General features: G+C 32.6%; 1 protein-coding gene and 1 non-coding gene across 4 annotated transcripts in view; both read left to right on the forward strand.

The window, feature by feature from the left end:
* LOC135831276 (tachykinin-like peptides receptor 99D) overlaps positions 1-19,920 on the forward strand; it is a 254,418-nt gene that overhangs the window by 192,561 nt on the left and 41,937 nt on the right. For all 3 annotated transcript variants that reach the window (XM_065343646.1, XM_065343648.1, XM_065343647.1), the window contains exon 4: positions 7,421-7,571. In XM_065343646.1, the coding sequence (XP_065199718.1) occupies positions 7,421-7,571 (151 nt within the window). The remainder of the gene's footprint in view (positions 1-7,420; positions 7,572-19,920) is intronic.
* Positions 17,829-17,903, forward strand: TRNAA-GGC (transfer RNA alanine (anticodon GGC)). The gene has a single exon. It is a non-coding gene; the product is annotated as a tRNA-Ala (tRNA).

Below are 19,920 nucleotides of genomic sequence, written 5' to 3' on the forward strand. Positions count from 1 at the left end.
CACGTTTATAGCTTCTATGTTTAATATAAATTTTTACTCGACTCTTTCGTACATACGAGTATAAATTTAAATATCAACCAAACTGACACGTTTGTTTATTTCCAAAGATTGAATGCCATTCGACTGATTTATGTCAGATTTAATTGTATTTCTGATGCCACGTAATTGAACATAAAATGTTCATTTCGCTATGAATAATGCGAAAAAGAAGGGAAAATGATCATAGCTAGCGGTGTAAAGAATTCTTTTACGTAGGTACCTATCCTTCTTATAAAATATTTGGCGGTGAAATTTTTACGACCATGTTTTATGATTTCAGCAAAGCGTGCTCTCTACTTTTAATATGAAAAAATTTTGCGAAGTGTGTCAAAGGTGTAAATTAACAAGGAAACGAAAAATAAAATACGCAAACCGTCTGAAAAAAATTCTCTATGTACATTTATGATTAAAGGGAAATTCACGTCTCATTTTTTTACATTTTACATACATATGTTCCGCTACCAGTACCGGTAGGTGTAGGTACATTAAAGGGATTAAAATAAATGGCAGGTGGATAAATGTGGAGTGTGTAGCGTGTACCTACCTCTTGAGGGCAACGTGGCAGCGGTAAAAGAACGAATTAAGAAAATCTGTTTTTTCTTCAAATGATCTTTTCTCGCGTTTTCTTTTAAATTTAAACAGAGTAAATTGCGAAGAAAGGCGGAAGTAATAATTGCATCGGTGCATTTGGAAATCTTTTTTGAGTGGTTAAATGTTTATTTTCGACGTTTGTTTTAAAACATCGAATAACCATTTAATTTACTTTGTAAATAGGTACCTATCTCGCTTGTTTATCGTATTAATGGAGCTTCATTCTTTGTCGGTTTTATTATTCGTAGTGTTTTAATGGATTTTTTTTTTGATTTTTTTTAAATGTTGGAATATTAATTTTTATAGGTATGAAATACACTATTTTCAATTAATCTAATAAGTACCTACCTACTTGATTCTACTCAATTTTAGATTCATTTTTGAAAATTTTTTCATACCTGTGAATATATGTACCTTACCTACTGAACGCTGGATTTTATTTCAAAACGAATGACATTGAATATATGTAGTGTGGAATATTTACATGTTTCAAATTAAAATTAAGGTTTACTTGACGTGGTTTACGTAAAAAGGGAGCAGAATAAATGAAACGACGTGTACTCAGAAAGTATACAAATACATGTGGGTAACAGCTGCAACTTTTCTGACTTTGGAAAACATTCGCAAATGTGGTTATTTCGTTAACGTTAAAAACGTGAGATAATTTCGTTTAATTTATAAAACAAAATGAAATTAAATTAAACGCGATATTTATCTTATTGTATTTTTGTTTTGCTTTTTCAAAAAAAAAAAGTATGTTCCCAGATAATTATTAATTATTCATTTAAAATAATGGCTTTTGGATTAAACTCGTATAATTAAGATATGGAAGTTGAAATATGCCTTTCAATGTAGAATTATTTGCCCATCAAAAATAAAAAACAAACACTCGAAATGAAAGTAATTAGACGTTTACTCCTTCAAGTGATGAAATTTCATTTTTTTCGAAAAACTCGATGGTTTAAATGATTTTTAATGTGTTGGTAGTTCTTACCTACATCATTTTATTTGTACTTATTACTTACATTTTGTATTTTGAAAAGCTCGTCAATTTTATTACCTACTTACTCTCGGTACTCACTTTCAATGATATCTAATGGCGATGATACTTGAGGGGTGCAGAGTCAAAGTGGGAATTCCGCCATGAAAATGAAAAATGAGATTTTGATGGTTTCGGTTACGGTTTAAGTAGGCGCATCGAATGGTGTAAACAGAATTTACCTACCTATTTAACTGACACAGTTAGCGGCCTCCAAAGTTGGTAGGTGGAGTCAGATGTGGAATTATCCGCATGGATAATTCCGGTTTCACTCGACCTTTGCACTCAACGTGGCTGACGATGTAAACAGTGCGCATGGATTACCATAGAAGTGATTTCAATGTTTATTGCGTTATAATTGATCATTTTTCTATAAATTTTGGTATTATAAAATTTTTCATTTTTTCTTTACAAAAATTTTTCAAAATCTACCAGTATGAATTTTTATTGAGAAAAAAGTTGCCCCCTAATGTAAAATCGTCTGAAAAATACAATGCGCACTGTGTCGGTCTTTGAAATCTACCACAAATAGCCATAAATAGCCATTAAAAAAAAAGTCGAATGAAAACCGGAATTCTCCAAACTTAAAATGCTCGTAAGTTTTGATAGGGGGGCGGGGAGGTGGAAATTTTTGGTGGCCCGATAGAGCTGGTATCAGTGAACAACCTAAGGGCATATTCGACTCATTTAGTCAACACACGCCTTCGCCACAGTTTTTTGCGGTTCCTGAAAAAAAGTGCTCATTGGACAGTTCCCACTTTGACTCTCTACCCCTCACTTGTTAAGAGGTTTATTTGGTAAAGCTTATCTTGTGTAAAGATGTGTTCGCTAAATGCAAAAAAATTCGCTCATTATTTTCGAAATAAATGGCTAAGAAATGAAATTTCAAAAGCTACGGTTAATTTTATAAATAAATAAAAACGAGTACGTAATTTTTACTACTTATTTCTCGTTGAAGGGTATTGCGTATCAGATAGCGTATAGTATAGTAATTTGCACATCAAGTTCAAAAAGTACAAAACCACAAGTGTTTTTATGGTTGTAAAGCAAAAAGCTAAAAACGGTTCTTTCTTCTTAAGTTGCTAACTTGGTACTATCGTCTGGAAATTTGTTTTGCGCGAGAAAGATTCCGCAACTTTCTCTAATATGCTGAAGCTGAATCAACTTACTCAACTAAAAAAATCTCATCATTTACGCTGATTCCGTTTCAAGAAGATACCCAATCCCGAACTGCTACAGATCCAGCGTGTATTTTACTCTCAAGTAGCACACGATTTAATAGCATTAAATGGCATGTATGTAAAAGGATCGCATTGCATTTGAAAAATACTATGGTTAAATACGATTTTTTTCCTATTGTTACCCAACGCAATATTTACGAATTTCTTTCTGTATATGGAGGAAACAATGGTGTTTGAGTTTTTTTCTCTTAATCACTTACGAGTTTTCTTTCGGTTGTAATTTCGGATGCTGTTGCCTGCTTTCCACTTTTTAAAAGTGGTTTTCGAACATTTAGAGCAGTATTTTTCAAGTTGAATTATTTGTTTGAAAAGGTGTGATAAATGACTGATGAAATTTTTTCATCTTCGATTGATTCAAATGCCTATTTGTCCTCATTTTGATACAGGTATAGACGCGTAGGTAGATATAACGCAGGCTACTCCACCATTTAGAATTTAGAACCGAAATTTTAGTTGGGTAGGTATCTATGTACCTAAATTATTCTGAATTTTTGATAACGAAAAGCCTACCTGCTGGATAAATTTCAAAGGACGGGATGAAGAGATATTAAAATTTTAAAGGGTGAGGTTTTATTCGGTATGATATAAATTTAGACTCTCATTTTTATGCGTTTGACACTTTTCCAACATGACCAAAAATTTTATTTTACAAAAGTAATGAAAATAGCGGTGTCACCTGAATAGCAGGCATTGAAATCATTTTAAGTCGACATTTTCTTTTATAATTTTTTTTTCATTTGGAAAAAATAATTGTACCTACCTACCTATTCCTTTTTATTTAGATAGGTATTCCACTGATAATCATTTTCAGAGGTTACCACGAATTAATTTTTTGATGTTTTAGCTAGTTTTTAAAAATCCAAAATGCGCCATTTTTGGCGATTTAGGTATTTGGAGGGTTCACAGAAAAAAACAGGCTAGTCCAAATTTTTCAAAATAGAGATACCTATTGGTATCTCTGGATTCATCTCGACAACGACTACGAGATATATGTACTATTCATTAAAAACAAAACAAAAAAACATACCCAGAGTCCTAAAAAACGACTTTGAGAAAACGCATCCACAGAAAAATCCGGATAAGTCCATCGTATGCAGCGCACTCTACATTTTTCGGCTGAAACAACTTCAGAAATGGATTCGGCAGTTCAAAAAACATTACCTATTTTGACAACCTACTCGATAGTTTTCAGTCCTGTAACATTTGAGTTTTTGAGTAAAACTCTCCCCTGCCCCCCCCCCCAGGAGAGTCACAGGTCGGGTTTTGGTCTAAATGACTCCTCAGATGAATTTTCTGTCTTCAAAATCCTCCAGAACCTATAATTTTATCTAAAAACTTGATAATTCTAGAAATTTTAATTGTGTGGGTACAAAAAATTGAATAACCTGCACACCCCTTATCTTGAAACTCCAATAGCTACAATCGCCGGTGATATAATATGCATTATGCAAGGACTGGACCCTTCATATATTTTTTCTAAATTTTCAAATGCATTTATTTACAAAGGAACCTTTACAACTCATAAACTCCTATTCAGCTGAAATTTGTTATTGTGGAGGGGCATGTCCCCCAAACTTCAGAACCAAATTTTCAGCTGTCAAAATTGATTTTAATGCTTTTGAAGAATTTTTTAAAATGGCAAGAATAGCCCACCTACTAAAATATCAATTTCTTACATTAAAAAAAAAGTAAATACCTGTCTATTTGCTGATGATCAGGTGGTCTTTGCTGACAACAAAGATGACCTGCAGAGAGCGATGCACAACCATCAGAAAGTAGCTGATGAATACGGAATGAGAATCTCCTCGTCCAAAACAAAAGTGATGGCCTTCGGGGGGAAAGAGCCAATACACAGTAAAATTGTTGTAAATGGACTGCCAGTGGAACAAGTTAAAAGCTTTAAATATCTCGGATGTGAGCTATCATATGAAACAGAAGTCGACGCACAACTCAAGATCAATAAATTCCTGAGAGTGAGCGGAGCGATAAACCGAGCCATTCCTCCAAGAAAAGTCAAAGGTGAAACTCATAAGAATCTACAATGCGCTGGCAAGGCCAATGCTGCTGTATGGAAGTGAAACATGGACGATGAGAAAGGATATAAAAAGCAGAGTAACCGCAGCGGAAATGAGATTCATGCGAGCCATGGCAGGATATATGTACGAGACGAGATAGGAAGAGGAACGAAGACATCCTGAAGGAGCTAGGAGCAGAGCCAATCATAAGACGAGTCAAAGATTACAGAAAGAAATGGCGAAAACACGTCAATAGAATGCCTGATGAACGGTCCCCTCAAAAAGTCAAAGAATACACTCCAAACTGGCAGGAGGAGCAGAGGAAGACTGAAGAAAAAACTTGATGATACACCGGCAAGCAATTCTTCTACCATTTCCCAGACGGGCTGAACAGCTCACCTGGTGAAAGTTCAATGATGGATGAATGATGATGATGATGATGATGTAAATATCAAAATAAAAATCTGAGAATTGGATTAGATACTAAAATCAACTCATAAATCAATTGCCACCCTTTTTCCAGTCGATCCGGAGCCTCCAGCAAAAGCTGATTTTTCTCCATCATTGCTCCAAAAAGGGTTGCAACAACTTTGGCAGCTGAGAATTTTGATACTGTCTCAAGTTCGACGTTCACCAGAAGAGAATTCAACGTTTGCTGGATGCTCCAAATCTGCTTGAAAGTTATGTGAATCGTTTTGTGTTGAGGGGAGGGGAGGGGTTGACTTTAGGGGTTAGAAGACACTTTAAATAATTTTTTGCAACAACTGGAGGATTTAATTTTTTTTTTAATTTGAAATTTTCAACTTGCAAAAAAAGCACACTTTTTAATCCGTCACCTCGGATTTTCGAGTCATCTGCCCAAATCAATTTCCAGATTTTTATCTCGATATTTACGTACTTATTTTTGTGATAAATTGATATTTCAGTGGGCTATTCCCGCCATTTTCGAAAATTTACCAAAAATCGAAATGTCAATTTCAGTAGCTGAAAATTCGATTCTGAAATCTTAGTAGGTAACATGATCTTTCAGTGAGCTGAATTGCAGGTGAATCAGAGTTGACGGATTGTAAAGGTTCGCTAGTTTTAAAAATGATGAAAATCAGTCCCCAAACTATATACTTACGTCACATCAACTTCCTAAATTGAATGTTACCATTTTTGTCCATTTTGGAGCCTCTAGGCCGATTGACATTTTTCTAGTGGGTATCTTTGAATTTCTGCAAAAGGCTTGGAAAATCTAAAATCACGTCGAAGGCTTTCGAATGGCTCAAAATGGTGAAATTGAGTCCAAGGAGTTGGTTTTGTACAAGTGTACTAGAAAAACAATTTCGTTTTTTCGAAGCAAAAACAAAACACACTCGAAATTCCAAGCTGGAAATCGCTGCAAATGTGGATAAACTCGTTAAAATAATACAGTCTGATATAATTTTTTGATAACGTAAAATTTCCAATTTCGTAGCAAAAATTCAACGTACTTCTTTCAATTATAAATGTGATGAAAATCTCACAATAACCCACCTTTTTGAAAAATTTGTCTCTTCTATGCCCTTTTAAAATATTTAGGCTGCAGACGCTGAAAATATTGCTTCACAATCCTAAGAGTAGGTACTGACAACACCCACATTACATCATTTCCACACATTATTTTCTATTCGGCATCATCGTACTTACCACTAAACCTAGATCGTAAAAGTAGACATTTTTATTACCAAACCATTATTTCTCGCAACCTGTAGAATTTTAAATCTATTATTCTTTATTCGCTTTACAGACTTACCTACATAGGTAGGTACTTTTGAAAGCTGGCAATATGCTTTGATAAATCTACAAATGCAGGATGTTTCGTCGAATTGATGAAGCTTGAAAAATTGATTTTCACTAGTACCTACATATAAGAGTAATATAATATCACCTTCAATTCACCACTGCGTAGTTTTTTTTTTTTTTATTCATTATGCAATTCGTCGGTTTATTTTTTCTAACTGCAGCATTATGAGTATGCTGAATGTGAATGGTGTATTCATTGACTCGAAAACAAATGATTATGTAAATGCGAAAGGAAAAAAAATTGGATTAAATTGAAGATCCATATCATTTATTCTTTTCTCTAGCGCGAACGCATTACTTAATAAGAAACACATCGAATAAAATAAAAATAATGGAGTCTTTATCTTTTTGTTTATTTTCAGTATACTTACGTAGTAAGTTATAAGAAAACCGTAATGTTGGTTTTAGGTGTAGGTACTAGAAAAGATATACACCTCGATGGCAAATTTTTATTGTAATCGACGTTTTTATATAAGGATTGTAGTGAAATTTGTAGTGAAATTTTAACGCTGTAATATAAGTCAAGTTATACTTAGTTTACATTTTCTGCGAATATATACTCGTATTTACACTTAGTTTACCTGGTTAAAATTTGAAAATTTTCCACTTATTTTTTTCAATATTTTTATGGTGTGAAATTAATAATTTTTTTATTGTTTTTGTTTCAGATATAATGTTGCATTTATGGCGATAACTTATTTTGTACCAGTATTACTCATGTCGTATACGTATACAAGAATAGCAATTCGATTATGGGGTAGTGAGAGTATTGGTGAAGTTACTCAACGACAAAATGAAAATATCAAATCAAAACGAAGGGTAAGTTTACATTTTTGGAATTTTTTTTAGCTAATTAAATTGCATGAAATTTTCACCAAATTTCTCCCAAGATGCTCTATTGATTCTCGAGCAATTGAATTAAACGAAAAAAACTCTTTTTTTTTGGAAAAAAAATTAATATCTACCTATAATAGTCATGCAGTTACAAACACAAAAAAAATCAAAAAATGAATAAAAATATTTTTGTTGAATAAAAATTTTATTTACCTAATATTTTTAAACTTGATTTTAATTTAGAAAAAAAAACAAAAAACAATAATATTAGTAATTTGTTTTTTAAATACATTTTGAAATAAAAGTTTATTCCTTAAGTAAGTAGTTAGGTATAAAATTAAAACCAATCCTGGCCACTCCTGCTTTCAGTATACCTATTGAGTATAATTTAAGCAATTGGTTTTTCAACTAGAGAAAGTATATTTACTCTCCTGAGAGCATTTCGAGACGATTTTTCAATTCAGAAATCATACTTTAAAATTCATCTTGAAAATTTTCCACGCTAACTCGTCGAAATGCTCTCTATCTCGAAACTGTTTCGAAACACGTTTAAAAATACGATAAAATTTCAAACTACTCATTTCAACAACACGGTGATGAAAATATTTTTTAAACATCGCATCTGTAATGAAACATGAAGTCGCTAAACTTTACAATTGGGTTTTAAACTCGTCCATCTAGAGTAAAAATATTACAATTTGTTCGAGAAAATACATATATTAAAATTACACTACCTACCTACCTACCTACCTCATTCTGCTGCATAGATTTACTTGGAGTACGTCTCTCTTTGCTACAGTTTCCCAAAAAGATTATCGTTCTGACGCTAAAATAAATAAACATCAAATTTTCCCCTTTTTTACGTTGCATTTGATAAAACATGCTCTGTTTTTCTCAAAATAGCTTCGATATTTGAGATAAAAAATACTCGTTTTCGCATCATCTGACTGGCGATTTCCACAACTGAAACCGAAACACTTTTGAAAATAAATAAATCTTTATTTTTCATCCCACCTCTCACCTTTTGGAAAGTTTGCAAGATCTTAATTTCATCATTACTTAATTTAAACATTTGTTATTAATTATTTTCATCTCGAAGGCGTAAAATTCAACGTAGTTGGATGAAAATTTTCCAAATTCCGAATCGGAAATTCGCTGGAAAATAGAGATTGACGAAATTCTCTCCGATGTCTATAAATAGACTATAGGTATCGTATCTACCTATAACAATAACGGTATCAGTTTCTTCGGTGTTTTGAATGTTGATTAATGAAAATCTAATCCTTTAAAGTTGAAACCGAGTTGATATAATTTGGCCAATTCGATAACATTGAAAAATGTCTGGAAAAGCGGAACTCATCGGGTCGTCGAGAAAGTGTGTAGGTGGAGAGATTCTCTCCTTAGATACTGAATTTGTAGGTAGGTATTATCAAACATTAAAGGTGTTTTCGACGAAGAAGAAGAAGAAAAAAAGGTTTTCCACCTTATTTCCTTATAACTGTCAAAAGTGGATCGTTCTCGTTGGTGAAACGAGTGTCTGACTACTTTGTGAAATAATTATGTCATCTTCTCATTGTGAAAGTTCAAAATCCTTCTGAAATTATGCACGAAGGATGGGCTAAGTGTAGGAGTATAAGTACCTACTACGAGGTGGGCCATTTCGAGTGTTATTACAACTTTGAAGTCATGTCTGAAAAGAACCAAATGACTCTACATGCTGCTTTTGGTTGCAGCATCGTATACTATGCTCTTTGTAGATGAATAATTTCAAGTATGAAACTTTTCGTTTCTAATAATTTTTTGCGACTGAAGGCGCTAGACTGAGATTAAAATTTGTCAAGATTATCAAGAGTTGAAAATTATAATTATCTGTTGTCTTTTTTAAACCATTTTTTTTTTATTATTTAGAATAAGAGAAAAACTAGCTGTTTGCTTTTTTTAGGTAGCATGAAATTTCTTAAAAACCAAAACAGACTGTAATATATGTAAAGTACTTCCTTATTTGCCTATACATGGACACCAAGACGTTATAAATTCATAAAAACTTTCATTTATATTTCACAAAAACTTTGTATTAAATGTTGCTCACTTCTGACTTCGATACAGTGAGTGAAAAAAAGAATGAAACTACACGAAATTCGAATAAATAGCGATAAATCAGTTTCAAAAGTCTTATTATTTAAACTTTCGACACATACAATAGTGGATGAAGTTTTTAACGCGAGAAAAACATTACATGTAAAACCACTTTGAATATTTCACTCGAATGCAATCTTTTATCAAGACTTTCGATGTGGGTGGAATAAAAGAGACTAAACGAATTTTAATATTTGTCAAAAGTGTATTACAGTCTTTTTTATACACTATTATATATGCAGTTACTTATTTATGCGTATTCGTCGTAAAATGAGAATTATTTTTCATATGAGTACCTACTCAAAGAACGAAAAGAGTCTTTGGCGTATTTGCGAGAATTGAAAAAAAATGTGTTGGTGTTTTTTGTACATGTGAGGGAGGAAAGTGCAGAGCAAACATTTCGTGGGCAAATTAATCATTAAAATGCAATATAAATTTTGTTTTATTTATCAAAAATATAGGTAAGGGTAAAAATGTGTGAATTATTCATACGCATGATTTTGATATTTTGGTGGAAAAATTTTCAAGTCGGTGCCAGTAAGTATGTATATATGTACTTGGAATAACACTTCATAAAAAGAAAAAGAAAATAATTTCATATACGGTCATGTCTGAACACTTTTAATCTGGTGAAATATTGTATAATATTTTTTCCTCCACTAAATGAGCATGGATAAATACATTTTTGCGAACAACTCGTATAAATCAAAGCCCTTTAGTAACTTTCTAAAAAGCGGCCAGAATTTTCCACTGTAACTATCTACAAATTAAATATTTTTTAATAAAAAATGACAAAATTTGTAGAAAAGCAGTCTTTTACCAAGTTCAGAGTTCGTTTACTGGAACTGTTGCCAGGCTACAGCTTTAAATCACTTACCCTTGATAAACTGTCGGCTTATTCGAAGAAAAAAAAGAGACAGATAGAGAGAAAATGTATACTTTTGTGAACGAGAAACATTTTTAGGTATCCCTGAACAAACAGTATAATATGGTGAAAAAATCATTCTAAGATTAAATTTCCATCAAAATACCGATTATCTGGTAATGTAAATTTAAAATGCATTATTTTCATACCACGATGAGTACCTACATTCTTTAAACGTACCTAATCGAAATATAAACGATGGAACAAGTTTGGAAAAGAAAATAATAACATAAATATTTAAATAGGTACCTACTTACTGCATAATTACTTGAACGATGTATAGGTATCTTTTTAGTTTAATTCTCTTCAATGTTCAAACCAATTTTCGACACTCCATCTTAAGCTGTAAAATGCTGCAAAAAAATGATAATATTTTTCAAAAGTTTATGGTTGAACGCTTTGTAAAAAAAAATATATATTTTTGAAGTTATTTTTTTTTAAAAATAAGTTGCGAAATTTCGAAAATTTTGATTGGCGGCTTCACATGCTTCAGTTACAAAGTCAAATATCTACCTACCACCACGAATTTCGAATTGAATTTGACTGAAATATTGGAAAACGTGAAAAATTGAAGGGCAATTTCATCTGGTTTGAATAGTTATTGCCATTTTTATAAGGATACAAATATATCACTTCTGATTCTAAATCTCGACGTTGCACGTTATAAATTTTTTAGGACGCTTATTATTAGGAAATTTTGTATTTTTTTCACTTTCCAGGAACGACACTGGAGATTTCTAGGGGGGGGGGGATGAAAATTTGTCAAGTGATTTGTAAGAAAAATATATCAATTTTTCCGAATAAAAAATGGCGTTTTTAAAGTAAAAATAATAAGACATAAAGATAATGATTCATGTATGCCTACAAATTGTTTTTATTTTTCATTTCTTGGAAGCTTCACATAATTGTAATTTTTTTTAGTGTAGAAATAATAAGAAATTCGATCGTTCGAGAATTCGTATCTTCAGAGACAAGAAAGCAATGTTTTTTTTTGTTTTTGTTTTTTTTTTTGTGAGAACTGTGAGAAGTTTATTCTTTTAGCTCCAAAATTTCAGAATTTGAAGAATTAATTTTTAAAAATAAAAGCAAACAGGCTCGAACGAAGTGAGAGCAAAAGATTGAGAAAATTAATGTTTAGAGAAGTAGAAAAACAATTTTTTAAATGTGAGATCTGAGAAGTGTACTTTTTGGTTTAAACATTTTTAAAATTTGAATGATACAGATTTCTTAAAAAGTTCGATTTGGGTAAAAGCAAAGGACCCCAAGCTTTCGAAAATTGGTAAGTATTTCGAGAGATGAAAAATTGACGCTTTTTTTTAGGAGTCCATTTTTTGACTCCAAAATTTTAGAATTTGAATAATTGGTTTTTAATAATTTTAGTTTTGAAGTACCTACATATTCAAAAGAAAAAAGCTAGGGCTGAAGCTTTCAGAAATTCATGTTGAGATAAAGTGAGAAGTAGGTATATACTTAATAATAGATTTTTTTGAACGTCCAAGTTGGAAAATTAAGAACAAAGAGGCCTGAGCAAAACAAGGACAGACGTTTTCAAAAATTTACAATATTCTAGAAGTACCTTGATAAATGATAAATTTTTTTTTTACTAAGAGTCAATTTTTCTGCCTTTTACATTTTTAATGGTGGGAACTGGTCGTTTTTTCTGAATGCAGAAATTCAGAAATGGAAAAACTACTTGGTTCGAGCAAAGTGATAAGGGCAAAAGCTTTCAAAAATGGATAATTCATCCAACCGTTCCCCCCTCCTTTTTTCCCTCTAAAAAATGTTTGGGTGCTTTGGGTTAAATAAGTTGCCTACCCAGTTCGCCGTAAATAAATGCTGTGGCTTTCGTAAAGTATCTACTCTCAATAATACTCGATGCCTGAATACAGGTGATCGAAGAAGTCGAATTCATATTAATGCTCCGAGGAAATGTTAATACTGAGGAAATTGGGACGTTTTATTCAATTGAATCAAACCATGACGTAAACAATACCTGTAGTAGGTATAGGTAATTAAAACAATCATATCGTGTTTATTTTCGTTAAAAGCAACACTTTTGATTTTTTTTCTCCAACGAAACCGCACTAAAAGAGCTAAAAAGATCGGTAAATTATGCAAGTCTGTACTTCTGTGATTCCGTCTATATAAGGTAAATTTCAATCTTTAAAATTGCTGAAAATTTGGATGAATGAGTGCTCACAATACACTTAACTAAAATCAGCCACAACAAAAAGGCAAAAGCTTTGCAAAATTCCAAAATTGGAAAAGTGAACTAACATTATTTTTGATGTGAGAACTTGATAAATGTTTTAGGTACTCAATTTTTTCTTACATTTTTTCTAGAGTTTAAGTACAAGCTTACTGTGAGATAAAATTGTAAAAGTTGAAAAAAAAAACCACTCGAATCCAGAAAAATCTGGTTTACTTTCATATCTTATGATATTTCTTAAAGTAATATTTAAATATCTGACGAAGAATTAAATGCAATAAGTATAATAATGATGAAACATTCGAGAATTTTCACAAAAATTACCTATCCTTATCGGCGTAATATTTGGTAATACACTCGTCGCTCACGTATAATACTCGTACAAGTAAAAGTATAGGTAAATAATAGACAGATATAGGGCTACCAGTAACCTGATTTTACTCTAGTTTCACGTAGAATGATCAACACGCTGAAAATACTCGCCTACCGACACTACAAGAATACATACCGAATACATTACACTTTGGTAAAATATAAGGAAACGAAAATACGCATAGGTACATAAAAAGCTTCAATTATTACGACGCTCGCAGGAGTAATTTTGTTTTCCAGATACTCGAAAAGCGTTTGAGGTTTTGCACGTTATTTTTAAACGAGAAAATAAAGAGCAGAATTAGGGATGCATAAAATATTCAAATTTCAAGCTTGATGTGTCATTACACGTTCCGAATGTGTATTTTAAAATCATTCGCAGAATCGCGTTCGCGAGCAAATATTAACCGATATTAGATGCGGTGTTATATTTGATTAATCTTCGCATGAATATTAAGTTTCACATTTTCAGATCTGCCAATGAAAATTGCGCGGTTTTCCTTATATAACCTTGTACGCGAAAATACCGACTTACTCGTACGCAAAGATTACAAAAGCTTACTCTTATACAGTTTTGCATAGTGTTGTTTTTTTTCCTTTTTTTAAAAATCCTGTATAGTAGAATTATTTTGAAACCGAGCAAGAGTCTGATTAATTTATATACGTAAATGTCTTCCGAAATGTTACATATCCGTATGGTTTTGCAATGAAGACGACTGAAAGGGTTGAACCTGCAGATGGTGATGGATTCAGTTATTTATCTACACATAGATTCTCTCAAATTCTTATTTTTAGCATGAAAAATGGGTGACAGAGTGTACAGAATTGAGTTGACGTGTATTTCGAGTTAGAATGCCAATCATTTCTTCAATATTAATGCTGGTTTCACGACGAACAATTTAATCTAGGTGTTCCAAGGTAACTTGGGTAGGTGTACATACCTCTCTTTGACTCCAAAAAATATGCTTTTGGCTTTTCAACTACCTAGGTAGCTAAATAAAAAATTCAAGGATTTCGATTGAAAGAATTTTAAAACCTTGACATTCCCGTCTCTTCAAATTTTAATGAATTTTAAAATATTTATATCGTCAAATTTTCAGCGAGTACTTATTACGAACCTAAGCCAAGCAAATATTACTTACAAAGAAGGTATATCTAGACTCCACATCTACGTACCTACGTTAACACTTTATTTTCTCATCAATCTACGCTTCAACTAAAAGTAAAAACTAAACCCTCACATCGCAAGTTATTTTCAATATTATTTGTAAATTTCATGCTTCCTAAGATTGAAAATTGAATAACCGCAAAATGTCCCAGGAGCAATGAAAACCAAAAACTGTCTAATGTGGTCAAGTTTTAGCCAACTTTCGAACAGTAAATGACGTGCAATTTACGACTGTAAAAGGTGTATCTTTTATTTGTACACGAATGTTATCTAATTCAAAACTTATTATTTTATATTGATGACGAAATTTCCCATAAGCTATTTTCTCGTTTTGCAACTTTTTCAAATAGGTACGATAAGAAAACTTTTTCCATTTTAAAATGTTGTCACTGTTAACATGTTTGTTAAATGCTGTTTTGTCTAAAATTTACAATGACCTAGAACTATTTATACGTAAATATACGAAACGAGGCAGTTATTATCGAAGAAGAAAATCTTTGTTTCCTTAAACCATCGCCTTAAACAAACCTACTCATTTATATAGGTAATTAAAAACAGATAATTATATGAGATATATTTTTATGCATAATTAAATAACGATATCAATTACCTATACAAAGTATTGCCTACTTATTGGATATCCTATGATATTGATATCTAACACGTTTCTGCAGATTTCATTTCACTCAAAATAGTCAAAATGGAAACTTCAACATAGATACTATTTCTTTAGTTAGGTACTTATTTGTACCAATTGTTGGAAGCCACACTTCTAGGAAGCACTGATAATACAATACATTAAGCCGAAACGTTCTTAATGCGATTCATTAGTTACTTTAAACTATTCTTAAATTAGGAGATAAAAACTCGACGCGCATCCGGTTGATATATTTTTTTTCTTTCAACTTACGGATAAGGAAGGCAAAATTTTTGTTTCCACGAAATGTGAATTTCATCTTTTAATCTAGCTATACCTTCAACTTTCATTTTAGGTACGTACCTACCTACTTCGGAATTAACACTACGTAGATTAGTACTTATTGGGGCAAAAACTTTTGATACCAATATGAAATAAAAGAGAGGAAAATATATAGGGATTTTTATGGTGGAAAGTTTCATCCTAATGCAGGAAACGCCATAAATCTGTATTACCATTTGATTAAATTAAATTTACAATATGTGAATCGAAAATATTAATTTTTAATAATATTCTTTCAGAAAGTATATATGTATCTGAACATAAATCAATATACGATACAACTTAATACGATATACCAAACGTAAGATAACATTAAAGAAATAATATATATATCCACATCATTAAGCTTATTTAAAATAAAATATAACCAAAACTCTACCACATTCGAATACTATTTCAAAACGTATTTTTCCAAGTTGAATAAATTTATGTTATCTATCTGTATTCGAAATGTAAAATAAAATCGAGAATTATATTATACAAAACACGAATTTTTAAAATAACAATGTTGAAACTTTCGTCTTTTCACATCCGCTAATTTTATTACGCCCGATTCGGAACCGAAATTTTCCTCGGTATGATAAAATATGTGTAGGTATTTTAGAAAGCTCGCGTAAGGCCGAATTATACATACAAATTTTGTATATCGAATTTCACCAACATAAATATAAACAAGAAATTCAATTTTTAAAGTAACGGAAAATTTTCTTAAATTTACCCTAGACGGAATCACAGAAGTAAGTACAGACTTGCATAATTCACCAATCTTTTTAGCCCTTTTAGTGCTGTTTTGTTGGAGAAAAAAAAATCAAAAGTGTTGCTTTTAACAAAAATAAACACAAAAGGATTGTTTTAATTATACTATCTACTTACTGCAGGTATTGTTTTTTCAATACCTATTTTTGTTTATACTTACATCATAGTTTGATTTAATTGAATGAAGCTTCCCAATTTCCTCTATATTAACTAACATTTCTCAGAGCATTAATATGATTATGACTTCTTCGATCAACTGTATTCAGGCATGGAGTATCATTAGAGTACCTACTTTACGCTTGCGAAAGCCAACGCATTTGTTTACGGCAAACTGGGTAGGCAACTTATTTCACCCAGAGCACACAAATAGAACGTTCGGAATTGAAATTTTAGAGGGAAAAAATGCACTAACTGCTAAGAGTTTGGAGAAGTGGGACAGGTTGTGACAATAAGTGCATCCTTTTTTTTTTTTTTGGTGGGACCGCAGTCCCAACGTCCCATGGGTGGGGCAAGTTTATTTTGGTATGCACGGGTACAATTATCTTTTACAATTTACACTAAGGTTTCTAAAATAATTACTCTACTCAAAACAAACTTGTCTGATATGCTATACACAATAAAAGAATATCTTAACATAACCTATAACTAGTCAAGGAAAACTACAGTTAGTGCTTAATGCTAACTACCCTTGCAGTTGCATCCATACTTACCTGACTGGAACTCGGTCACCTCCAGGAACTATGATGGGGCCATGGTTCTTATGCCCTCTTTTTCTTTTTATCAAGTGAAGGAATTTGCTAAAGCATCCCTTGCCACTGAGGCCTTGGGCTAAGGAACCCAGGTATGGAAATACGCCATTTTCAGTTATAGATTTTGTAGTTTTGATGATGTGATTTTTTGATTTCAGTCTTCTAATGAAATGGAATCAAAAAAATTGTGGAAAAAAGTCCATTTTGTGTATTAAAATAATATGAAGTAAAAAAATGAAGCAAATTGGAGGTATTATTAATAAATTGACTCATTGAGTCCTATAAAATTTCTTCCCATAACCAAAGATGGCGTATTTCCATACCTGCCCTATTGACAAAAATTGTGCGTACAACATGCTGAAAATCATGCTTTTTTGCATATCACACCCATGCGTGAATTTGGACTTTTTCAAAAAATTGCATGCTATCCAGCCAGTGAATAGCATGCTTAAAAGTAAAAAGTACATATGTACAAAAAGTGCGGAAATTTTAGCAGAAAAATTGCTCATAACTCACAGGCAATACTATCTACTAGAGCTGAAAATGGTTACACTACCCGCTAACAGGTATCTGGTTAAAATACCGGCTAAACCCGCTAGTGGTTGTATCAGGTTGATTCGGATATAGATAGTAGCGTATAGCGAGTACAACCCGAATGTTTTTGCACTTGGTCTGCGCACGCACCCCAAAATTTGATAATGCGTAAGTGGGAGGAGTTATGGTTCAACACCTGCCGTTCGTATGTGTGATTGACGTTTGACATGATTGATGACAATGATGATATCATACTAAGTACAGGTAGGCAACCTGCAAGGAAATTACTTTTATGTACTTAGTAGGATTTGTGTATTCGGCACATACAAAAACCTCCGATGTACCTAGTCTTTGTACTGGTCTCGGAAATGTACCTTGTTTGATAATGCATCTAAAACTGCGATTAATCTCGTTGCCTCAGTGGTGTAGTGGAATGCACGCTGGACCGGCAATCCGGAGGGCCTGGGTTCGATTCCCAGGCTGGGCACAAATTTTTCGTACGTTAGATGCATTAGAAAACAGGTCAATTATAGGTCAGTAAAAGAAAAGAGACTTCTTCTTATTTGAATGATATCATGCCGGTACACCGGCTACGCATTCAATGCGCTACTAGTTATATCGTGAACTGGTGCAACATTTTTTCAACTAGCTACCCGCTACTAGTGAGTAGCGAGAATTTACGATACGGATATGATAGTTACCCGTTGTCAGCGAGTACCGTTTTCAGCTCTACTATCTACCAATTAATTATGAATTTCAAGACATTCCAATAGATAATTTTTTCAAAAATACAAAAAAAAATTGAAAAATTTCCAGTGTGTGCCGGGATTGATCCACCATTCCTGCGTTGTGCGACCGCTTAACTCACTCAGCCACTTCGCAGCTTATTAGACTACAGTCTGTCCAAAATAAGACAATCAAAACAATCAAAGAGACGTTCACACATTTGCTCATCGCCATGCAGAACTTCGTTCATTTGATGCCTGTAGTTTGTCCCGCACTTTTCAGTTGCGCAGTGTGAATCGACGTAATCGCCTTTCCCATCGGTATGCCAAATTGTCTACTGCAGTTTGATTGTTTTGACTGTCTTATTTTGGACAGACCATAGACGTTATTTTTGCATGAATGTTATCACATTTTGGACTTGGAAAAATTTCTACTCACTGGTACATTTTAGAAAATACTTGGTTGCTAGATTACTTCTGTTTAGCATGCAAAAATGCACATTTTTAACACGATAATACAACTTTTACACCAGTCCAAAATCATGCATTGTTACGCATGCTTTTAAGCATAATTTTGTCAATAGGGGGGGGGTCTAGTTTCTTACTTGGGCAACCCAGAAGTCTAAATCTTGGTCTAGATCCACCTTCTTTCTTTCTGCAATGGAGGCAAATAGTTTCCTTATCCATAGTCCATGCTGTCTGCTGTGACTTCAGCCACATTTTGTTCCATTCATTCAAGGCTTGATCCTGGATTATAGTAACAGCCTCATGCAACTCTTCTTCCTGGAGATATGGGGTTCTTTTACAGGCAAGCCACTTCAAAGCACTTACTCTCATGCTGATTTCCAATGGCATTGATTCAGCTGTCACCATCGATTATCTCACCCATGTCAGTGGTTATGATGAGGTGGGATAAATACGTGGGTATAGCGTCAAAATCTTAGAGCTGGGATTGGAAAATTTGATGTCACAGGATTTATACTTGGCACATCAGCTAAATGGCTAATTTTGAAACTTTTTTGGAACTTGAATTAAGTAAGTACCCATTTTTGAAAGCGTTTGCCCTCGCTTCGCTCAAACCAAGTAGTTTTTCCATTTTTGAGTTTCTGCGTTCAGAAAAGATGACCTGTTCCCACTGTTAAATGTAAAAGGCAGAAAAATTGACTTATAATAATAATTTACCAAGGTACTTATCAAACGAAAACATGTTTTAGATTTAGATATGTAATTAATATTATTTAATATCTATTACTGATCCTTTAATCAGTTGCACCCAACGAGGTACTTCTAGAATATTATAAATTTTTAAAAACTTCTGTCCTTACATTGCCCAAGCCTCATTGTTCTTAATTTCCCAAATTGAACGTTCAAAAAAATCCATTATCACTTCTCTTTCTCTCAACATGAGTTTCTGAAAGCTTTCGCTAAAATTTGACCAACAATTTTACTGATCAATCATTGAGTTGGTCAATTGAGTATAAACATTTTGAATAATAATTTGGATGCATTAATTCAAGTCTTGTTTGTTGTAATTGCATTAATGCACTTTCTAATTCAATCACGACTCATCAGTCTGAATGAAATTTTCTTCGATTGTTCACATTCAGTTTTCCTAGAAATAAAATACAGCTATAACAAACTATACTACTTAAACATGCATTAGAAATGAGAAGCATTCTCTAGCATTATTTCAGCCATATTTTTTACTACATATATTCGTACTTGGCAGATTGCTCGCTCAACATAAAATTTGAGACTCGTTATCAAACACATTCGTCGCG

Source organism: Planococcus citri, chromosome 1, assembly GCF_950023065.1.
Source record: "Planococcus citri chromosome 1, ihPlaCitr1.1, whole genome shotgun sequence".
NCBI classification, from domain to species: Eukaryota; Metazoa; Arthropoda; class Insecta; order Hemiptera; family Pseudococcidae; genus Planococcus; species Planococcus citri.